The 23799-nt window shown below is 39.6% G+C and overlaps 1 protein-coding gene and 1 pseudogene across 8 annotated transcripts in view; one reads left to right on the forward strand and one right to left on the reverse strand.

Annotated features, from left to right (window-relative positions):
• Window positions 1-23799, forward strand: part of DHX35 (DEAH-box helicase 35) — a 91742-nt gene that overhangs the window by 5403 nt on the left and 62540 nt on the right. For 6 of the 7 annotated variants that reach the window (XR_001447509.3, XR_013399939.1, XR_013399941.1 and 3 more), the window contains exons 2-5: window positions 1893-2026; window positions 4976-5068; window positions 16901-16978; window positions 21999-22103. Coding sequence is in view for 3 of the 7 variants with exons in the window: in XM_028828414.2 (XP_028684247.2) it covers window positions 1893-2026; window positions 4976-5068; window positions 16901-16978; window positions 21999-22103 (410 nt within the window). In the remaining 4 variants the exon portion in view is untranslated. The remainder of the gene's footprint in view (window positions 1-1892; window positions 2027-4975; window positions 5069-16900; window positions 16979-21998; window positions 22104-23799) is intronic. The other variant, XM_077951809.1, reaches the window with a different exon arrangement.
• On the reverse strand, window positions 9118-11375 carry LOC144332161 (nucleophosmin pseudogene; annotated as a pseudogene). The gene has a single exon (XR_013399942.1). The product of XR_013399942.1 is annotated as a nucleophosmin pseudogene (transcript).

Here is a 23799-nt window from a genome sequence, read left to right on the forward strand (position 1 = left end):
GAATTCTGAACCCTGTGTCATTTACTTATTACTCCTAGTTCTGTCCTAGGGTTACAGCAGCAAATCAGCATGAAAAGTTATAGAAGCTGATCACACAATTTAAACTTAGATTTGTCCTGAGTTGTGTTTTTTTTTTTTTTTTTTGAGACGGAGTCTCACTCTGTCGCCCAGGCTGGAGTGCAGTGGCCGGATCTCAGCTCACTGCAAGCTCCGCCTCCCGGGTTTACGCCATTCTCCTGCCTCAGCCTCCCGAGTAGCTGGGACTACAGGCGCCCGCCACCTCGCCCGGCTAGTTTTTTGTATTTTTTAGTAGAGACGGGGTTTCACCGTGTTAGCCAGGATGGTCTCAATCTCCTGACCTCGTGATCCGCCCTTCTCGGCCTCCCAAAGTGCTGGGATTACAGGCTTGAGCCACCGCGCCCGGCCTGAGGTTTTTTTTGTTTGAGCTAAAACTGTATGGAACCTTCAACAGGTTTTCAGGATGGGATATGGCTTCCCTTTCTTCACCGTCATGAGCACCGGTTTGTCATTGTTCTTAGCAAGAAGCTGGGGTGAAGATCTCTTGTTTAATCTGCCCAGCATGGCAGTTTCTGGGAATAGCATTTCCCATCTCTCCACTCCCAATTCCATGGTTGCAATGGGGACTGTCATTTACCGCATCACATTCCACTGGCCACGGTTGATTGTATTGGTGTGGGGATTGGACCTAAGCTAGGTCCAATGCCTGTCCAGTGTAAAAGAACCTTCCCCCACCCCCCATTACAACACATACCTGGGACTCCCAGTCCCCCTTATGGTGTCTTTATTTCTCTCCATAGCACTTATGACCACTTCATGCACTAAGTTACCTTCCACGGAGAGGAAGAATTAAAAAAGCAAGTGAGCTCCGTGAGGGTAGGACTGGCATCTGTATTGTTCACTGTAGTGTTTCCAGTGCTTAGAGCAGTGCCTGGCGTGGAGTGGGCCCTCGGTCCAGCCTTGCTGGTCCTTGCTGGATGAATGATGGATGCTTGGTAGAGGAGTTGTAAGCGTGAACCCTGGCACTGCCGGCAGCCGTGTTTCCAGCTCCTGTAGAGTAGCCAACCTAAGGGGCTGGAAGGAACCTGCAAGAGGTGCCAAGATGAGAGAAGGAGAAAGCCATGGCTGCTTTGAGTGCCCAGTTTCTGTCATCTCTGAGCCTTATTGCCATCCTACAGTAACAGGATTCATCCTTTTACCTCAGCTAATTCCCACTGGGTTTCTTTCACTTCCGTTAAGAATTCAGTAATAACATGGACATGGAGGCAAGAACTAAAGACACTGTGCTCTGTAATATACAGTTCTGAGTGGCCAGTTTGGAGCCCAGTGGGACTGCCATCTCATTTCTTTTTTCTTTTTTTTTGGAGATAGAGTCTTGCTCTGTCACCCAGACTGGAGTGCAGTGGCGCGATCTTGGCTCGCTGCAACCTCTGACTCCTGGATTCAAGCAATTCTCCTGCCTCAGCCTCCCAAGTAGCTGGGACTACAGGCGCACACCCCCATGCCTGGCTAATTTTTTGTACTGTAGTACCGGTGGGGTTTCACCTTGTTGCCCAGACTGGTCTCGAACCCCTGAGCTCAGGCAATCCGCCTGCCTCGGCCTCCCAAAGTGCTAGGATTACAGGCATGAGCCACTGCACCTGACCCCATCTTGTTTGTTTTTGACACTGTAGTGAAGCTTTTAGGGAAGATTTTTGGTTCCTCATAGGCACTTTTCTAGATGCTTTTCATAAAGTTAAAGTTGAATACCTTCGAGTGGTTTGAGATAAAAAGTATTGCTTCTCTTGTATATCTTCCTCTTCAAAAGTTTGTAACCTTAACACCTTTTTCTGTTCGTTGTATCAGAGAATCTGAAAAAAACATTTCTGCTGCAGGTACAGAGGGGCCAGGTGTAAGCATCTCTGAAGAGAGACAAAGTCTGACTGAAAACTCTGGGACAACAGTTGTTTACAACCCTTATGCTGCCCTTTCCATAGAGCAGCAGAGGCAGAAGCTGCCAGTATTCAAGGTACGTCAAATAATCGTGTTTGATCTGTGGGCTTGAATCGTGTGTCTGCATTAGCTTTATGCTCACCACTGAAGGGAATGATGTCCTCTTTCTAGAACAGAGTGAGCTCAGAGAAACCCTTATCGTAAGGGATGATTTCATACTATGTAATTTTTAGTTAACCGTATAAATCTTGAGAGTTCTTTTTTTTTTTTTTTTTTTTTGAGACGGAGTCTCACTCTGTCGCCCAGGCTGGAGTGCACTGGCCGGATCTCAGCTCACTGCAAGCTCCGCCTCCCGGGTTTACGCCATTCTCCTGCCTCAGCCTCCCGAGTAGCTGGGACTACAGGCGCCCGCCACCTCGCTCGGCTAAGTTTTTGTATTTTTTTTTTTAGTAGAGACGGGGTTTCACCGTGTCAGCCAGGATGGTCTCGATCTCCTGACCTCGTGATCCGCCCGTCTAGGCCTCCCAAAGTGCTGGGATTACAGGCTTGAGCCACCGCGCCCGGCCAAATCATGAGAGTTCTTAAGATTTTTTCAGTTGCATCGTACATACTGGAAAACTGGAAGAATTAGAATGACTTTTTTTTCCCCCCGTTATTTCTTTCAATTACGGACAATTTCAGACATACAGAAAAGTAGAGAAAATAGCAGTTACTTTCTATATAACAGATTACCAACATATGGCCAACTCGTGCTTTATTTTTGAAGATACTCCTTTAAACAAGTTTACTTGGGAATATGAGGTTGTTTCTGCTGAAGACATCAGTTAATACTCTGACTTCCTCAGACAGTGACAGGATTTTGGTATGGTTAGTACTTACCAAGTGCACATCCAGACACTCGGTTTTATTAGTGCTCATGAAATAGATGCGTGCTCAGCTACAGGAGACCAAAGTGCAAACTAGAATTCATTCAGAACGTGTTCATTTATGGCTAGCGATAGTTCTCCACTACAGATGGACACAGTTGATATATACACTTCCTTCCTGTTGGCACATCCACGTAGGAGGTCCAATTGTAATCTGGAAGTACAGAGCCAAGACAGGTTACAGAAATGTCATACAGCCCCTGATGAGGGGTGAATTCTCCCTGCTCCACAGGATGCCTCTGGAATGACCTGAGTAGGTGTGGCTGCCAGCACCTGTGTCTGTTTCTTTCTCCTGGATGTTGCTGGGTGAAAGTTGCCATGTTCTCTCTCTCTCTGTCTCTCTCTATCTCTATCTCTCTCTCTGTCTATCAGTAAATCAGACAGGGTCTTCCTATGTTGCTCAGACTGGTCACGAACCCCTGGGCTCAAGCAGTTCTCCTGCCTCGGCCTCCCAAAGTGCTGGGATTACAGGTGTGAGCAGCCAAAAGGTGCCAAGTTCTTATACTCAGGGGGTTCTTTTGTCTAGACTGTCCTGATAATTCCTCTTCTATTAATGTGTTCTTTCTCCGAATAGATAGGCAACAGCAGCCTTCTTAGTTTAGCCAGATTGCCTTACTTGGAATTTTATGTGGCTCCCAATATTTTAGTCACATGTGAACTGACTGTCTCTGGGTTTCTTCCTCAAGTGACTAACTCATTCACTATGTATGAATGTTAGCAGGTCTGACTCTCAGGAGATGAGATGGTAGGTTCAGTATTGCTTTCTCACCACTGAGGAACACAGTTTAAGCTGTGATGAAGGGTCTGGACTCTGGAGCTAGACTTCAGGGTTCACACCCAAGCTTCACCATTTATGTGCTTGGTGAAGCACTTCTCCATTCTGAGCTGCTTTTCCTTATCTGTGATGTGGGACTAACAGGAGCACCTACCTCATAGTACTGTTATGAGGACCAGATGAGATCATTCATGCAGAGCATTTAGCAAGATACCTGACATGTAATAAATGCTCAAGTACAAGGGAAATTACTGTTTATTAATTTTGGCCTTTTCTTGACTATTCTTTGTCTCCCAACTGTACTTAAAAGATAACATAAATGAAACAGCAAATGAGAAAAAAAGAAAAGCAACAAGGAGTTGAGAAATGTTGATAAAATTAAAATGGTAAGAAGGGTATACGTTATTGATATAAAGCAAAGTAGAGTTTAAGTACAGTTGAGATCTTATAAGATGTTAAAGATAAATCTAGTACTAAACAAGTAGATATGTGTTTGCTCTTAAAAAAATGCAATTACTGGTGTATTAGTCACACTGTTCTACATCTTACTTCCTTTTCTTAACATATCTTATAGATCATCCCATATCAGTACAAATAGATATTTCCTCTTCTTAATAACTGCAAATTACTCCATTATTGGAGTATTTTATAACTGATTTAACCAAACTTTTGTTGATCAGCATTTAGGGTGTTTGAATTTTTGGCTATTATAAACAACTCTGCAGTGAGTATGCATGTATTTATGTCTTTGTACACATGTAGTATGTAGTAGTATGTCTATAATTTCTTTTCTTATTTTTTTGAGACAGAGTCTTATTCTGTTGCTCAGGCTGGAGTGCAGTGGCATGATGTCTGCTCACTGCAGCCTTCCCCCACCGGGTTCAAGCGATTCTTCTGCCTCAGCATCCCAAGTAGCTGGGATTACAGGCACTTGCCACCGTGCCCAGCTAATTTTTGTATTTTTAGTAGAGACGGGGTTTCACCATTTTGGCCAGGCTGGTCTTGAACTCCTGACCTCGTGATCTACCCCGCTTGGCCTCCCAAAGTGCTGGGATTACAGGCATGAGCCACCCCGCCCGGCCTATAATTTCTTATAAGTGAAAATGTTAAAGGGTGTCTGCATGTATTTTGGTGTTACACTTGATTGCAGTTGTATTCGCTCATGCTGAGAGGAACAGTACCTGAGAGTTAGAAATACATTTTGATCTATTTAAAATTTACTTTCCTTTGAAAACAGCTCATTTCGTAATGTTTCAATATCGTTGTTGTTTAGGTCTTTTGAGACAATGTATGGCTTTTTACAAGGTGTGTTATTCTTTTTCAGCTTAGGAATCATATTTTATACTTGATAGAAAATTATCAGACAGTGGTGATTGTTGGTGAAACGGGATGTGGGAAGAGCACACAGATTCCTCAGGTGAGTACATATTTAATATGTGTCTTTACACTTCGATTTGGCTGGAAGGATTTTGTAACTTGAGAACTCTTTTTATTATCACTTACATTTTTAAGATCTCCTCTCAGGAAATGTTCACTTCAACTAGATTTTTTTTTTTTTTTTGTGACGGAGTCTCGCTCTGTCGCCCAGGCTGGAGTGCGGTGGTGCGATCTCAGCTCACTGCAAGCTCCGCCTCCCGGGTTTACGCCATTCTCCCGCCTCAGCCTCCCAAGTAGCTGGGACTACAGGCGCCCGCCACCTCGCCCGGCTAGTTTTTTGTATTTTTTAGTAGACACGGGGTTTCACTGTGTTAGCCAGGATGGTCTCGATCTTCTGACCTCGTGATCCGCCCATCTCAGCCTCCCAAAATGCTGGGATTACAGGCTTGAGCCACCGCGCCTGGCCTCAACTAGATATTTTTAATTAAACTTTTAGGGCTTACAATTTCTTTGATGAGTGCTAAAGTAATAGTTTGTCTTTGATTTATTATAATTCCAAAATAGTAATGGAATAGCTATCCTCTGAAAGTTATAATGGAAACTTATTCAAAGATGTGTAATACAGAGTTTTTATCCTTAAATAGTTATAGTTGAAGAGGTTGGGTAAAATGAATATTGCTATGGTTGTAAATAAAAATTGGTTATTATAGAATTATGCAGTGCAATGAGAAGAACCCTTTCTTACTAGGAAAAATCCTATGTGGTGTGGATAGGAGTAGAAAGAAAGATCAAGAAAGGCCTTGTAAAGGAATTGGCATTTGAATTTGACCTTGAATTATCAGTGGGAGCTGACTGAGAAGATATTCCAAGCCAGTGAATATTGTGGTTAGAGACACTGGGGTGGAGAAGTGTAGGGTGAGTTCAGAGTGTGCCTTAAGAACCTTAACTTGAAGAGTGAAGGCTGACTGAGCTTGAGAGACTTTGCAGGTTCTTCTTTCATTTTTTAATATTAATTTTCTTGAAGTATGAAATATATGTAGAAAAGTACCTATATCATAATTGTACACCTTGATACATTTCTGCAAGTGGAATACATCTGTGTTACCAGCACCCAGATCAAGAAACAGAACATTACCAAAACCCCAAGAACTCTTCTTCTGTGTCCTGTTCTGATCTCTAACTGCCCTCTCTGCTTACCCCTATAATCATGAACACAAAGGTAGCTCTTATTCTGGCTACTAACCTCATAAATTAGTTTTGCCTATTTTTGGAATTTTATAAAGGAGTAATATAGCTTCTTTTGTCCAACATTATGTGTGAGTCTTCCTTGTTGTTGAATTAGTTGCAGTTTGTTCATTCTCATTGCTGCATAGCAGGGTTCAGCAAGTCACAGCCAGTGGGCCAGATGCAGCCCACTGCCTGTTTTGTAGAGAAATCTTTACTGGCACACAGCCACACCTACTTGTTGATATATTGCTGGTGGCTGCTTTTAGGCTACTACACAGGGTGAACAGTTTTGACAGAGACCCTACGATCCTCAGAACCTAAAAATGTACCATCTGGCCCTTTACAGAAATGTGAAATGTAATGTTAACCCCTGCTAGTTAGTATTCCACTATGTGAGTATTCCGTGGTTTGTTTATTTTTCCTATTGTTACTGACATTTGAGTCATTCCCAGTTTTTAGTTATGGATAGTGCTGCTGTGAACATTCATGTGCTTGTCTTTGGTGAACATACGTGCACATTCTCCTGCCGAGCTCTACCTAAGAGTAGCATTGCTGGATCCTGTGTTCAACTTTAGTAAATAATGTCTAAGATATTCAAAGTGGTTGTGTCCTTGTAGGGTTTGCAAGCAAGTGAACAACATGATAAGCTGAGCTTTAGGTAAATGATTGTATTGAGATATAAGGTGACTTAGAAACTGGAGGAGGCAGGCCATAGAAAGCTATTGCAGTGGTCTGGAGAAGGGTGGTGTAATGGGGTCCTCAACCAAGAGGTGATAGTGGGATAATCTGATGAGGATAGGGAGGAGAACAATTTTAGCGTTAGGGTCTGTAGATATTAGAAACTTAGGTTGGTGCTTTTGCACCGATCTAATACATGGATATTTGTGATGACAAAGTGGAAGGTACAAAGGTGCACACTGACTGACCATGACTTGCTGCCTTGGCGAACAGTGCTAATATTAAATGTGATAGGACAGTAAAGATTTTTTTTGAGGGGAAATTAACGTGTTTGCTTTTAAACAGATTTATTTTTTCCTATATTATTGATGGCCTTTGATGACATTATTAGCAGGAAGATTGGAATGGGAATCTGAAGCTTGGTGGAGGTCAGATGTAGAAGGTGTGGACATAGGGATTGAACATCCTGATACATGGAGGAAGGAGATGGAACAGAAATAACTGAGAAGAGGATTAAGGACAAAGTCCTAGGAGCATCAACATTTAGGAGTCAGGAGCAGAAATGAGATAGAATGGCAGCCAGGGAAGTGACAGAGGAACGAGGAGACTGTTAATGGTTAGAGAAAGTGAAGAAAGAGTGAGGTTTTGGAGAGGTGGGTAGGTGGCAGGTGCAGCCAACAGAGCGGCCAGGGAGCAGGAGAACTGGTTCAGTCCTGAGTTGTTCATCTTGGAGACAGCATGTCCAGTGGTAGGGTTTTAGGGTTAAGGGTGTCTAAGGGGAAGATGATAAAAATCCCTTTGCATTTTTGAATATGTTAACGATGTATTCTTGACTGCCTGGTCCAGACTTGTGGTCATGCCAGCATCTGTGTAGGTCTTCTTTTTTGTCTGCTCCCCAACTCCATTCTGAATAATGGGTTTATTAATAGGTTGGGACCCAGATATAGTTATTTTTTTAAAGTTTCTCAATAGACAGCTAGGAAAAGGTAGACAGAGGAGAATGACCTAGTAAAGGACAATTTGAAATGCATACAGCAGAAGAAATGGTGGCCTGGAGGAAAAAGATAACCATATATGCAGATGGAATTGACAGCCAGTAAGTTACTCATTTCTTACAGGAAGAAACAGGAGAAAGGTTAAATTACTGTGTGATTGTCATTTAGAGGATAATACAACAATAATATAACAACTAATAACAGTAGTAAGTGCTGCAAAAAGTGATTTTACACATGTTGATCTGTTTAATCCTCAATGACCCTATGAAGCAAACACCATTATTGTCTTCATTTTATAGGTGAGGACACTGTAGAGAGTAGTGAGGTTATGGAACATAGAACAGAGGTAAAAGGCCACACGATGTTCCAGAATTGTTTGGGAATTAGTCTGTGATGTTATGTAGTCAGCTTAGGATAAACTATGTTCTGGTAACAAAGAACCTGAAAATCTCAGTGGCTTAAAAGCACAAAGGTTTATTTCTTGCTCATACTATGTGGTTGTCTTGGGTTGGCTTTGAGATTCTATCACATCATCATTGGGCCTTAGGCTGATGGTACTGCTCTTATGAGGGACTTGTTGGTCTTGTGGTAGATGGCAGAATCATGAGATAGCTCTTAAAACTTCTGACCGAAAGTGGCCCTTCTGCTCACATTTCATTGGTCAAAGCAAGTTATATGGCCAGGCCTGATAGCAATGGGGTGGCAGCATATATAATCCTCCCATAGGAATGGGTGGCAGGTATTTAGAACAGTGATAAATATATCACAGTGATTTGACCATTTACCCCTGCAAGGTTTAGCTGCCAGGGAACAGAGAGGGCCTGCTGTGTTACTAAGTCCAGGGAAAACTGGTGGGAAGGAGAAAGAGGAGGGATGAGGATCTAGGCTGGGTAATGTGGGCAAACAAAGGTAGTTTTTTTCTTTTAATTTTAAGATTTGAATATTTATTATTTTTGAACATTAATAGGTTCACATGGTTTTAAATTCAAAAGGCACAAAGGGACATAAAAAGATTTCCTTCTGCCCTGTCTTCCTGGTACTCATTTCCTTTGTGCCGTTATAATCAATATTATCAGTTTCTTGGTAGAAATTTGTTCATGCATTTACAGAGAAGTGAGTGTGTGTGTGTATGCACATATACGCCCTATTTTAAACATGAAACATCTATACATGTTTTACTATGCCTTGTCTTTTTTTTTTTTTTACTTATTCTTTCATTTTTTAAAAAAGCTGTTTTGAATTGACATAATAACTATGCATATTTATGGGATTTAGTGTAATGTTTTGATATGTGTATATGTTATATAATGATCAAATCAGGGTCATTAGCATATCCATCACCTCAAATATTTATCATTTCTTTGTGATGAGAACTTTCAGACTCCTCTTAGCTATTTTTGAAGTCTATGGCACATTATTAACTATAGTCACTCTGCTGTGCAGTAGAACACCAGAACTTATTCCTCCTACCTAACTATAACTCTGTGCTTGTTGACCAACCTCTTACTCTCCCTACTCCCTGTCACCCTCTCCCCTCTGCACTGTTCTATTCTCTAGTTTTGTAAGATCAACTTTTTTAGATTCCACATGTAAGTGAGCTCGTGCAATATTTGTCCTTCTGTGCTTGGCTTATTTCACTTAACATCATGTCCTCTAGGTTCATCTGTGTTGTTGCAAATGACAGGATTTCATTCTTTTTTATGGCTGTATAGTATTCTCTTGCGTATATATATCACGTTTTAAAAATCCATTCATCTGTTGATGGACACCTAGGCTGATTCCATATCTCGGCTGTTGTGAGTAGTGATGGGAATGCAGATGTCTGATGTTCTGGTTTCCTTTGCTGGGAATAAATAACCAGTAGTGGGGTTCCTGGATCATATGGTAGTTCTGTTTTTAATTTTTCGAGAAACCTCCATATTGCTGTCCATAGTGGCTGTACTAGTTTACATTTTCACCAACAGTGTACAGAAGTTCCCTTTTCTCCACATTCTTGCCAACATTTGCTTTCTTTCATCTTTTTGATAGTAGCCATTCTAACTGGGGTGAGGTGGTATCTCATTGTGGTTTTGATTTGCATTTTCCTGATGATTAGTAATGTTGAGGATTATTTTATATATATGAAATAATACACCTGTTGTGCATCTTCTTTTGAGAAATGTCTGTTCAGGTCTTTTGCCCATTTTTTAAAACTTTATTAAAATACTGGGTTTTATTTCACATTTATTTCACATATTTTTGTCTCCCCACAATTTCCATGTCTGACCGCCACTACTATTATGTCCTATCATAACATTCCATACATACCTAAAACCAAGCAAAGGGTGGAGTTCCATCTTTAAAAACGAAACAGGCATTTTGGACAACACAGCCTTGGCAATGGAACCTGCACAACATTTATCAAATACGGAAGGGAAGGTTCTCACTCTGCATTATAAAAAGGACAGCCAGATATCAACTGTTGCAGAAATGAAATAAGATGGAAAATTTTAAACATATTGTTGAAACTATTTGCTTGAAGAGACTTCCTCCACTACCAGAGATCTTGAATAGCCTCCTGGTCAGTCATCTGGAAGCAATTCTTCACATAATTGATGAACTTGGCTCCCACTTTGGGAAGAGAACCACCTTTTTCTATACTTGCTTGCATTTTTGCTTTAGTGTTTTCTACAGAACTTTTGATATTTTAGGACTTTTTTTCCTGTTTTTTGAAGGATTCTTGTCCTTTTGATCTTGGTATTGATGGTATTGAGTCTTTTCCATTCTGATTTGACTTTTGTGCATTTTTTTTGGCTGGAGTATCTTGTGTAGATTTCTTTACTGGCGCTTTTCCTTCAGTTTCCTCATCATCAAAATCATCATCATCTTCATTAGCAGCAGGTTTTACTTTTTTCTCTGGAAGCTTGCTACCACCTCCAGGGCAGATCGCCTTCCAGATATACTTAAGAATTTCACATCCTCCTCTTCATCTTCTGGCTCTGCATCTTCCTCCACAGCTACTAAGTGCTGTCCACTAATATGCACTGGCTCTGAGCCACACTTCAACTGTAAGACCACCGGTGGTATTATTTCAAAGACGCTAAGGGAAATCATTGGCTGTACAGACATTTTCAAAGTTGCCAGTGTTACTTTAATTGGACTGCCTTCAACATTGTGCCTCTGCTTCAACAATGTGCGATTCATCCTTTGCAGCAGCCCCTGAGCTGACCGTTCTTAAAAATAACTGGTGCTCATTTTCATGAATATCTACCTTAAAGTGATGATCTTTGTTGGCCTTTAGTTCACAACCTAAAAGATAGTTCTGGGGCCTCAGAGGGCTCATGTCCATGTCCATCGAATCTTCCATGGAGTGGTGGCGTGTACTTAGGTGGGAGAGAAGGCAGATAGAGATAAATGACCCCTGCTCCAGAGAATAGCCACGCAGAGTGGAATCACACCCTTTTGCTCATTTTAAATTGGATTTCTAGTTTTTTGCTATTGAATTGTTTGAGCACCTTGTACGTTCTAGATATTAACCCTTTATCAGATCATAGTTTGCATTTATTTTCTCCCATTCTGTAGGTTTTCTCTTCACTCTTTGATTGTTTTCTTTGCTATACAGAAGCTGTTTAGTTTGATGCAATCCCATTTGTCTATTTTTGCTTTTTGTTGCCTGTGTTTTTGAGGTCATGTACAAAAAAATCCTTGCCCAGACCAGTGTCATGAAGTGTTTCCCTTTTTTTCTGGTAGTTTCATACTTTTGGGCCTTTCATTTAAGTCTTTTATCCATTTTGATTTGATTTTTATATGTGGTGAGAGTTAGGGAACTGGTTTCATTTTTCTGCATGTGATTATCCAGTTTTCCCAGCACCGTTTAATAAAGAGATTGTCCTTTCTCTAAGATGTGTTCGTGGTGCTTTTGTTGAAAATCACTTGACTTTAAATGTGTGGATTTATTTCTGGATTTTCTGTTCTGTTCCGTTGGTCTGTGTGTCTGTTTTTATGTGAGGACCATGCTGTTCTGTTTATAGCTTCGTAGTGTATTTTGAAGTCAGATAATGCCTTCACACTTTTTTTTTTTCACGTGATGTATTACTGTTTTTTTTTTCCAGTTCCATAGATGCTAATATGTGAACATAATTTACCAATCCCCAGTTGATAGACATTTACGTTGTTTACAGTTTTGTATTATCACAATGATGCAGTGGAGTTGGTTTGCACATAAATCATTTTGCACACATATAGATATTTTTATAGAATAAATAAAATACTTATGGGGGTTGCTGGCTCAAAACACACATGCATTTGAATTGAATTATTTTAAGGAATTGCATTTTATTATAAACACTTTTTAAAAATAGGAAATACATTTACATGGTACAAAATTCACAAAGAACAAAGGAATAAATGGTGAAAAGTGAATCTCCTAAGCTTTGCCGTTGAAAATGACTAGATCATTATGATAGATTGTATTATTGGTCCAAATATCTGCTACATCTCCTATGGAGTCTTCCCTTTTCTCCTATCCACTCAGTTCCCCGTCCCTGAGACAGTCACTGTTTTCAACTTATTGTGAAGCTAAATTTGGGCTATGGCCTAGGAAAATTGGAATGACTGAGGAACTAAAGGTTACAGCAAGGATACGGAGCAGGTTTTTCTGTTTTGTTAGATTTATATAGTACCTTTCCTTGGGAAAAAAACAACATGCAAAAGCACCAAATACTTAATAATTTTGAAATTCTACAAACTATAGGTAGAACCTAGATGATATATATATATTTTTTACTAGAGTTCTGTAAAAAAGGAAAAAAAAAAAAAGAGCTATGAATACAAGCTCTTCTTAAGTACAGTTTTTATTAGTACTGTTATTGGCGGAGTTCTTCCTAATTCTGTCCTTTAGCCAGAAGCCCAGATTGGGTGATCCTTAAAAAGTGGAGAACTCAGATGGATTTCAGCTATGTTTTAGTGATCTCCCTCGGTGACAGGCCGCTGCCTCTTGACGTCAGCGCTACACCTGCTTTTTCAGTAGCTTTACATTTCCACGTCTCAGCAATCATAAGCAGGCCGTAGAAGTCTGAATCACAGATTCAGTCTTCTAGTATTGAGGTGACTAGCTTTATGGACAGGTTTGTTTTTATGGAAATTATTTTTCTTTCACTTAACACTACTGCTAAGAGATTGGCTATGTGTGTTTGAAGTTGGATAATATGTTTTGTTCTGTTTATGTGTCATGACTGGTTTGCTGAGCTTGAAGTTCAGGACACAGATTTTTATTTGTTTCCTTGAACAAATTATGTGGCCTCTTTGTTTCCTCATCTGTGTATTGTTGATGATGACGTTACCTTCCTTATAGGTTTTGTTTTGAGGATTAAATGGGGTAATGCATGTAAGGCACTCAGCACAGTTCCTGGCACTTAGTAAGGTGCTCATTGACTCTTAGGTATTATTCTTATAGTTCTGTTTTTGTATTTGTGTTGATTGGGGTGGTTGGTAGTATTTTGTGTGGGTATTTAATACAAGATAAACTTTATAGTTTTTGTAGCAAAAACCCTGCATTATCTACAACGCTTTGTTTCTTACAGTCATTTTCTAAACTTTATTTTTAACTGCTTTTAAACTAATAGAAAAGTTGCAAAAAACAATACAGAATTCCCTTATACTCTTTACTTCGCTGCTAGTACAGAGATCGAAAGCAGGACATTAACACTGGTACAATAATAGTAACTGGACTATAGATCTTATTTAAATCTCATCAGTTTTCCTACTAAGGTTCTTTTTTAGTTCTAGGATCCTATATTGCTTTTAGTTGTTATTTCTCCCTAATCTTTTCCAGGTTGTGTGAATTCCTCAGTATGTCTTCATCTTTCATGAACTTGACACTTTAAAATAATGGGACTTACTTTGTAGAATGTTCCTCAATTTGGGTTTATGTCATGTTTTCTCATGATTAGAAGGAGCTTATGTGTTTTTGGCAAGAATACTACAGAAATGATATTGTATCCTTAGTGCATCATTTCAGGGGTTCATAATGTTGGTATGTTTTGTCTCTGGTAATAGCAACTTTGGTCACTTGGTTAAGGTTCCAACTTTTGCCTATGAAGCTACTGTCTTTCCCTTTTTAGTTGATATGTATCTTGGGGGACATATTTTCACACTGCAAATATTCTGCTTTTCTTCAAACTCTCACCTACTAAGTTTAGCATCCACCTCGGTGGATCTTGTCTGCAGCAATGATGATTTTCTTTTCTCCTCTTTCCCTCTATCTTTATTAAATGTAATTTTCTTTAAGGAAGAACTGTGCTTTCTTCCTCATTTATTTGTTAGATTATTTGCGTGTATCTATATGGATTCATAGATACTTATTTTTTTCTATGTGTTAAAGCCCAATTCTGTCATTATTTATCGTGTTGCTCAAATTGTTTCATCTTTGAACATTAGGAGCTCCTTCATTTTGGCTCATGTTTTCTTTCTAAAAGCTTTCATTTTTTTGACCACTTCCTTACTTTCTAGTACTACAAGATGTTTCAGGCTTGTCTTGTATTTTTCCTACACAAGCCCTGGTTCCTTTTATTGGAGAATGATGTTTAGAAATCATGATCTGGGATCGGGCGTGGTGGCTTATGCCTGTAATCCCAGCACTTTGGGAGGCCAAGGTGGGTAGATCACCTGAGGTCAGGAGTTCGAGACCAGCCTGCCTAACATGGCAAAACCCCGTCTCTACTAAAAATACAAAAAATTATCCGGGCATGGTGGTGCATACCTGTAATCCCAGCTACTAGGGAGGCTGAGGCAGGAGAATCACTTAAATCCAGGAGACGGAGGTTGCAGTGAGCTGAGATCATGCCATTGTACTCCAGCTTGGGCAACAGAGCGAGACTCCATCTCAAAAAAACAAAAAAAAACCCAAAACCAACCAAACAAACAAAAACACCGGGCACAGTGGCTCACTCCTGTAATCCCAGCACTTTGGGAGGCCGCATCGGGCAGATCACAAGGTCAGGAGATCGAGACCATCCTGGCTAATATGGTGAAACCCCATCTCTACTAAAAATACAAAAAATTAGCCAGGCGTGGTGGCGGGCGCCTGTAGTCCCAGCTACTTGGGAGGCTGAGGCAGGAGAAATGACATGAACCCGGGAGGTGGAGCTTGCAGTAAGCCGAGATCGCTCCACTGCACTCCAGCCTGGGCGACAGAGTGAGACTCTGTCTCAAAAAAAAAAAAAAAAAAAAAAGATCATAATCTGGATGCTAGAGTGCTCATTGCTACTGAGATGTCATTGCTGAGTCTCAGTGAGCAGACTTAGGAAATATATGTATGAATATTAAGCAATACATTGTAAAAAATCTAGCTATCTGTATCTGTCTATCCATCTATATCTTAAACACCATGAGTTTATGCAGATGCTTCTGATTCCAGTCTAATACTATAGGGCTCCTTTGAGCCTTTATTTATAACTTCTCTGCAACAATGAGAAGCTTAGTCCTTATTATCTACAGTATATTTATGGATTCATTAAAATAGTTTCAGAATTGCTAACTCATAACCTTGTTTGGATATTTACTAACTATATTACAGCGTTTATGTCCAGTTCTGTCTTTAGCCTTACAACATCCAGTCAAGATATATTTTTCCATCATTACCTAGGTTTGTTCTTTTCTTCTCCACCCCCTGCAGTGTGGTTATGTTATTCATTTGTAGTATAGAAAGGGTCATCTGTTAGTGTTTGTATTTCCTTTAGGTTTCCCTCCACATCCTGGTTGGTTTTATTTGTCTTTTGGGTATTTAAAAAGTATGGGAAACATGCATGGCTATGGTTCTGAGAGTCAGAGCTACATAAAAAGATCTACTGAGAGCATTGACAGGCCCTCTTTATCCCTGTTACCTTGCCTCCATTTCCCCTTCTTTCTACGACTTTCCCACCCATTCCCTGTAGACAACCATTTTCTTAGTATCTATATTATCCTTCCTTTATTTCTTTTGAACACATGAGCAGATAGATGCAATAACTTTTAGAATCTTTTTTCTAGTGTTGAAGTAATATATGTTCATTGTAAAACAATTAGATGTTAGAAAAACATGTAACTGATAACCACTGTTATCCATATTAGATTTTAAGTGCATATAATCAAATAAATACATAGATATTAAATAAGTACATAACTCAGATAAATACACTTAAGCAAATTGTTTTTAAAAAAAATTTTTACTTTTATTTATTTATTTATTTTTGAGACAGAATCTTTTTCTGTCACCCAGGCTGGAGTGGAGTGGCACAATCTTGGCTCACTGCAGCCTCCACCTCCCAGGTTCAAGTGATTCTCCTGCTTCAGCCTTCTGAGTAGCTGGGATTACAGGCACGTGCCACCACACCCACCTACATTTTTATATTTTTGGTAGAGACTGGGTTTCACTATGTTGGCCAGGCTGGTCTTGGACTCCTGACTTCAAGTGATCTGCCTGCCTCGGCCTCCCAAAGTGCTGGGATTACAGGTATGAGTTACCGTTCCTGGTCAATCAAATTTTATATATGTGTACTAATATAATCTAATGGTATATAGTCATATATATAAAATCCAGTTGTTGTATTTAATATGACTGAAATGTGTTGTATGGTTGATATTTATATTGAGCCATCTCTATATGTGCTTAAAAATTCTTTGTTCTACAGATTTAGCACTGTTTTGAGTGACCTATGGATAATTTTTTGTTCCTTGAGGCATCTGTAGAACATGGTGATTTTCCAGGACTGGGGTGTCAGAATGCTGGAATTGTGCCTTAGTTCTTCTGTTGATCAGCTTTGATGTGAACTTAATTACCTAACGTTACCAAGACTCAGATTCTCCATCTGTAAAATAATTCCCAAAGTTCTGCTGGGACAATAACTGTGCTTTTTCCTTTCTTAGTGACTTTAACACAGTATGGGAGCATCTTGGGGGAGATTGTTCTGGAAAAGTGGTGTCATATGTATACTTATATGTGATTTTGTTTGTAGTACCTTGCAGAAGCCGGTTGGACAGCCGAAGGAAGAGTGGTAGGAGTGACCCAGCCTCGGAGAGTGGCTGCTGTTACAGTGAGTTTCTTTTTGTATTGGAAAGATTCTATCTGTGTTGTCTACATTTGTGATTTGTTTACATTTCCTAAAGGCTTTAAATGAATTGAAGTTGCTCCTTAAGAATGTAGGTCTTCAGTTTTTGTGTTTTTTTATTATTTTTATTTTTTTCCCGAGACAGAGTCTCACTCTGACACCCAGGCTGGAGTGCAATGGAGGGATCTCAACTCACTGCAACCTTTGCCTCCCGGGTTCAAGCAATTCTCCTGCCTCAGCCTCCCGAGTAGCTGGGATTACAGGCATGTGCCACCACGCCCGGCTAATTTTTTTTGTATTTTTAGTAGAGATGGGGTTTCACCATGTTGGCCAAGCTGGTCTCAAACTCCTGACCTTGTGATCTGCCTGCCTTGGCCTCCCAAAGTGCTTTGATTACAGACATGAGCCACCGTGCCTGGCCAGGTCTTCAGTTTTAAAAGAATTATGATTTGAATATTTTTGTTAAATTGATCCTGCACATTGTGAACATTGTAAGTAATAAAGTGCTGAGGAAATAAAAAAACAAAATATTTTTTAAGCCCCACATTTCACCATCCAACATAAACAATGTGAACATTTGTGAACATCATTCCAAGCTTCTCTTAAAGGTGAAGATGAATGGTTGACTGGCTGGAGAGAAATAATTTTATAAAAATGAGATCATATTTAATATTTATTTTTTATTGAATTTAACAAAATAGGAAACTTTAGTGAAATAGGAGTAGCGACTGTACTTTGGATAAATGTTCACCACAAGATACTTTATTAAAGCTTGAAAAGTAAGAAGAAAGAGTACAAAAAACCTCAGGATGTTACCTATATTTCAAATTATACCTTATAGTTTCCTGTTATGAAAGAAGAGGAAATTAGCATGTATTCTTCTTTCCACCTTTGCTTTCTCCATTTGTCGTAGATACAGTCCTGTCATTTTCATTTCAATATTTATAACGTACATGTTCTTAATCATAATTCTCACAGGTGTTTAACCTTAATTCTAGTTTAAATGGATTCAGTACTCATCATTAGTTATTTTCCATGGTTTTGCCAACCTTTAATTGCTTGTTTTGCTTTTATTTCTTGTATTGGCTGAATTTTATCGTTCAGCTTTTTTTTTTTTTTAAAAATATGCTTGAGAATGTTCAGTTGTGGTTTTTGTTGATATAAAATTCTTGACTCACACTGTCCCTGCGAACTGTGCAGACTTTGCTCACTGCCTTTTGGCAATTGAGGATCACTGTGTAGAAGTCGGAGCCACCATAAGTTTTTCGTTGATAGTATGTTTAAATTCTTTTGTCGTTTTTGAATTAGCTCTGAGAGATTGGGTGTGGTGGCTAATGCCTGTATTCCCAGCACATTGGGAGGCTGAGGCAAGAGGTTTGCTTGAGCCTTGGAGTTTGAGAACAGCCTGGGCAACATAGCAAGACCCTGTCTCTACAAAACAATTTTTTAAAAAATTAGCTGGGCATGCTGGCACCTGCCTGTGGTCCCAGCTACTTGGGAGGCTGAGGCAGGAGGATCACTTGAGCCCAGGAGTTTTAAGGCTGCAGTGAGTTGTACTCCAACCTTTACCCTATCTCCAAAAAAAAAAAAAAAAAAAAAAAAACCTTAAGGAAGTACGGCCTTTAGTTTGCAGTCTTTACCTGGACAAGAAATTAATTCTATTTCCCCAAGTTATTTTTGTTCTTACTGAGTTTTAATTATTGTGTCGTCATTTTGCCCAAAGTTCATTTTCTAATAGTGTTCAATTAAGAAGTTATACAGTTTTACAAGTTGTGTGTGTGTGTTGTGTTTTTGTATGAAAATGGTGGTAACAGTTTGGAAACTAAGTTGAAATGCTGGAGTTAATCTTTTTTGTCACTAAAAGATGACTCAGTTGCCTAAAAATTAGAGCAATTTTTCCTGTTTGTGGTTTGGAATCCCAGCTCTTAATCAGTTTGCATTTCAGTTCCAAATTTGTAGCCGTGGATAACTTCCATGAAACCACAGCTTTCTCTTGAAAGAGCAAAGAGCATGTAATGTTAATAGAGCTGTCAAGTTTGAGATGCTACATCTCAGAAAGTGCTTTATGTGCAGACTAAAATCTGCAAACAATCTCAGAGCCTAAAAACAGATTGCATAAGCTGTTGCTTGATCTCTGTGAGAGGCAATTAGTAATGAGGATGCTTGTTGAACTCATGTGGCCTGGGTTTGACTTCAAGACCAGGTCCTCCCTGACCCATGATTCAGAATAAGCTCTAACACCTGTCTTATTTCAGTTTCCTCAGTTGTAAATACAATAGTGTCTTGTCTGCCTCATGGGCTGTGTGTATATTTAATGAGATACAAATTTGTGAAAGCTTAGAGCACAGTACTTGCCAGTAGTAGGTGCTCAGTGAATTTTTTTTTTTTTTTTTTGGTCTTTTTACCTCCCTTTCCTTTTGGTCTGTCAGAAAGATAGTATTTGTCCAGTCTAGTTGATGAGGTTATTGGGAGCAGAACTAAAGTGATAGAGAGGAAAATCTATTAAAAAACCAATAGAATATAACCTTGTGTGATTATAAATAATAAAAATTTAAAAATAGAGTTTGAAAATAAAAATACTTTTTATAGCAGATGTATTCAAATAGTGAAGGAGTAAGAATAAACAGGTTTGGCTTTTACCTTATAGACCCATAAAATGATTATATTTTTACAGAGATTCGTTAATTTATGCTCATTTTTTAAAATTTAACTTTTTTTGTGGGTACATTGTAGGTGTATATATTTATGTATGCTCATTCTTATAAGCCTGTTTTCTCCATCAGTTCCTAGTATCTTTATGCATACATTCTCTACCTGTACCATATTCTGAGATTTATAATATAATGACATGTAGGGCTGAAATTGGAACAATAACAAGAACAAGTCTGTCCTGGTGAAATGCTGGTCATTGGGAAATACAACCAACCAGAGGTAGAGCAGTGTGGGATAACTTTCTGGTTTCATCAGATGTTTTGAAAGCCTACATGGTATAGACCAGCTGCTGGATGATTGATTTGGTTTTGGCCTCCCCAGTCTGTAATTTCGAGTCACCAGGCAGAGCTGCTTCTGATCCTCATCTGCTCTTCAGTGTCTTAAACACTGATGGGCAGGAAACGCCTGGGTGTGCCTGGCTCAGAAGCTGAGTGCAGAGAACCTCTGCCTTCCTGAAGCTGGGGCTGCTGGGGTGGAAAGGCTGGAGCAGTAAGCTGTGCCTCAGGACACCTCCTGTGCCAGCCATGTTCTAAAGTCAGCACCTGGGAACTGCGTGGGTGCTGGGGAGGTTGTCTCACCTGTGAAAGAGGGAGCTGAACTCCTTCCTTCTGTGGGGATTGGTGTGCTGGGTCCCTGGGAAACCTATTAATATTGCTTCCCTTTGGTTCTTTTCATTTAGGTAGTTTATGTGGTGGTGAATACTAAACTTTCTTTTCTTTCTTTTTTTTTTTTTTTTTCCCAACACAGCCTCTCTTTGTCACCCAGGCTGGAGTGCAGTGGGGTGATCTCAGCTCGTTGCAACCTCCACCTCCTGGGTTCAGGCGTCTCCTGCCTCAGCCTTCTGCGAGTAGCTGGGATTACAGGTGCATGCCACCATGCCCAACTAACTTTTTGTATTTTTGGTAGAGATGGGGTTTCACCATGTTGGCTAGGCTGGTCTTGAACTCCTGACCTCAGGTGATTTGCCTGCCTTGACCTCCCAAATTGCTGGGATTATAGGTGTGAACCACTGTATCCGGTCCTATTTTCTTTTAAATTAAACTAAATGATATTCATTATTGCTTTTCTACTTTTATGCTTATTCATTCTTTTAAATATTTTCTATTAGTAAGTTAACTTTTGAATAACCTTCTTGGGGGGAATGCAGAGATCTTGCTGTTGGATTCATTTTTCTCTTTCCTGCATTCACTTTTTATTTGTTATGTTTTGATGGGTGAAATTGTGTCTATAGTTTATGGTCTTCATAATGTATTACATATTTTGTCTTTCACTTTATTATGCTACCTTGGATTTTTTGTTAATCTTCTCATCCACTCATCTGCCCTCTTTATTTTAAACCCGAATTCTAGTCTGTATTTCCCCTCTCAATGGCCTTGGCAGCTGGAACACAGTTGTGAGCTGTTGAAACTTACCTTTTTGCCTTCAATGAGAAAATGAAACTGACCTGGCATTGAATATGGTAATTCCTGTTCTGTCCTCATGGTCCAGGGGGATGGGTTTTCTTTTCGAGCGTGGAGATGAAACGCTGTCCCTGGTCGGTGTGCCCTTTCTTTAGGAACAGGGTGAATCTTGTCGTTTCTTTTACTTTCCTTTTTGCTTTGGCCACCAAATTTAGAGCTGAATTTGTGGCTCAACTTGAATAACTTTGGCATATCTATGTTTAACATTTTCTCATTGGCTTTGATCTTTTGAATTTTTTTCTGTCATTTTTTGGATCTTGATCTATAACATTTTTATGTGATTTTGTTTTTCGTTGTGTATGTTCTTGTAAGTTGCCCCAAGACCTTTAATAGAATGAAGTGAGATATATAAGTTAATAATTGACTGGGCATGGTGGCTCACACCTGTAATCCCAGCACTTTGAGAGACTGAGATGGGCAAATTGCTTGAGGTCAGGAGTTCGAGATCAGCCTGGCCAACATGGCGAAACCCTGTCTCCACTAAAAATACAAAAATTAGCTGGGCCTGGTGGCGCTTACCTGTAATCCCAGCTACTTAGGAGGTTGAGGCAGGAGGATTGCTTGAACATGGAAGGTGGAGGTTGCAGTGAGCCGAGATTGTGCCATTGCACTCCAGCATGGGTGACAGAGTAAGACTCCGTCTCAATAATAATAATAATAATAATAATAATAATTGTAAAAGTTATTATGCTTGTTCTCTAATAACTTGTCTTTCATTTTTCACTGTGTTCACATACTATTTAAAATATAAATGACCTTTAGATTTTCCATAGTATGTGCTCTGTGCAGTAATTTCTATGTCTCTATTTTCAGCATGATCTTTCTTCCCAAAGGTTGCAGGGAGAGTAGCTGAAGAAAGGGGTGCAGTGCTGGGCCACGAGGTGGGCTACTGCATCCGCTTTGATGACTGCACCGACCAGCTGGCCACGAGAATTAAGGTAAAGTGCTCAAGCTGCTTTTCCTAGTGGAAATAAGGAAGAAGATTATTTTGGGAGAATTAAAAACATGTAGCCCTTGCTGCTATACAGGACATTGATACCATGGCAGAAAGTGAAGAAAATTATCCTGACATCCAGAGACTTTAGTCAGCTGGGAGACAGAGAGCTGTTTCTTTCTTTTTTTTTTTTTGAGACGGAGTCTTGCTCTGTCACTTAGGCTGGAGTGCAGTGGCACGATCTCAGCTCACCGCAAGCTCCGCCTCCCGGGTTCATACCATTCTCCTGCCTCAGCCTCCCAAGTAGCTGGGACTACAGGCAACTGCCACCATGCCCGGCTAATTTTTTTTTTCTATTTTTAGTAGAGACGGGGTTTCACCGTGTTAGCCAGGATGGTCTCGATCTCCTGACCTCGCGATCTGCCCACCTTGGCCTCCCAAAGTGCTGGGATTACAGGTGTGAGCCACCGCACCCAGCGACACAGGGCTCTTTCAAAGAGTCCTGCAGTCTTAGCCCAGAAAGGAGATTGGAAGTAAGGTTTAGTCCTTGGTTCCAAAGATGAAGAGGTTAAGGGCTTGGAAGGTTGAATGACTTGCCTGATATTATATGCTAATCAGTGATAGGACCAAGACTCAAAGCTGTCTTTTCTTATGTGTATTTTACTGTATTTTCACTGACTCAAATAGCTATCGAAATATAGAAATAAGCCTGTAAAAGACTTGAAAATAGAGACCAAGTAGTATAAGTTGATGAAGTGTAGAATTCATGAATGTTGTTTCACTAATTAGTAATTTTCCATTTACATGTGAAAGTGGATTTCGTATGTGTGTTCTTTGGCCTCCTTGCTAATATTAAAGTAATTAGTATCAATAGTAATCAGTGTATAATCAACTCAACAGGGTGTCTGCCTACTACCTACCACTGTGCTAGAATCAAAGTCTAATCAGTCAGTGCAGTAAAACAGTGAATGAAAATAATCTGAGAAAATGAAAATTGGTTATTAGAATCTCAGTTACCTCTTAATTTGCAACAGAGGAAAAATTGAAAATCAGATAAACTGAATGACCAATGTAGCGATTTATAAAAATATGGACCTTGCTTTCCGGATTACTATATTTTGTTGCATTCATTTTGCTAGGTGAAGGGAATATTTTTCTGTACCATCAAATATATTTGAACGAGCTAATTTTCGGTGGTTTGCATAACCATAAAAACCTTTGAGCCATCCATAAAAACCTTTTGTATTCCATTTGGTCACAATTTCAAGGTGCTCAGTTCTTGACTGGTGATTTGTCATTGGTGGCAAGTTCTCACTTTCGCTCTTACATATGTATGTGGTACCAGGTCCAAGAAAAACATGATGGTAATGCATCCTGCTCTTAAAACAAAAAAAGCAAAAAACACTAAGATACAGCATGCAAGGGAGATGGTTTAACCTGAAAACAAATTCAGTACGTTAAGAAGGCTGTTACTGTATGTTTCTGAAGCATTATAGATTCATTAATCTTAAATAATATTAGCTGACTTTTCTTGAGCACTACTCTGTCCTAGATCCTATGCTAAATGCTTTACATGTACAGTCAGTCCTCCGCATCCTGTGGGTTCTGTGTCTGTGGATTCAACCAACCTTGAATTACTAATATTAAAAAATAAAAATAAAAAATAATGTAAATTTTTAAAAATATAGTATAACAACTAT

The sequence above is a fragment of the Macaca mulatta genome, chromosome 10 (genome assembly GCF_049350105.2).
Source record: "Macaca mulatta isolate MMU2019108-1 chromosome 10, T2T-MMU8v2.0, whole genome shotgun sequence".
NCBI classification, from domain to species: Eukaryota; Metazoa; Chordata; class Mammalia; order Primates; family Cercopithecidae; genus Macaca; species Macaca mulatta.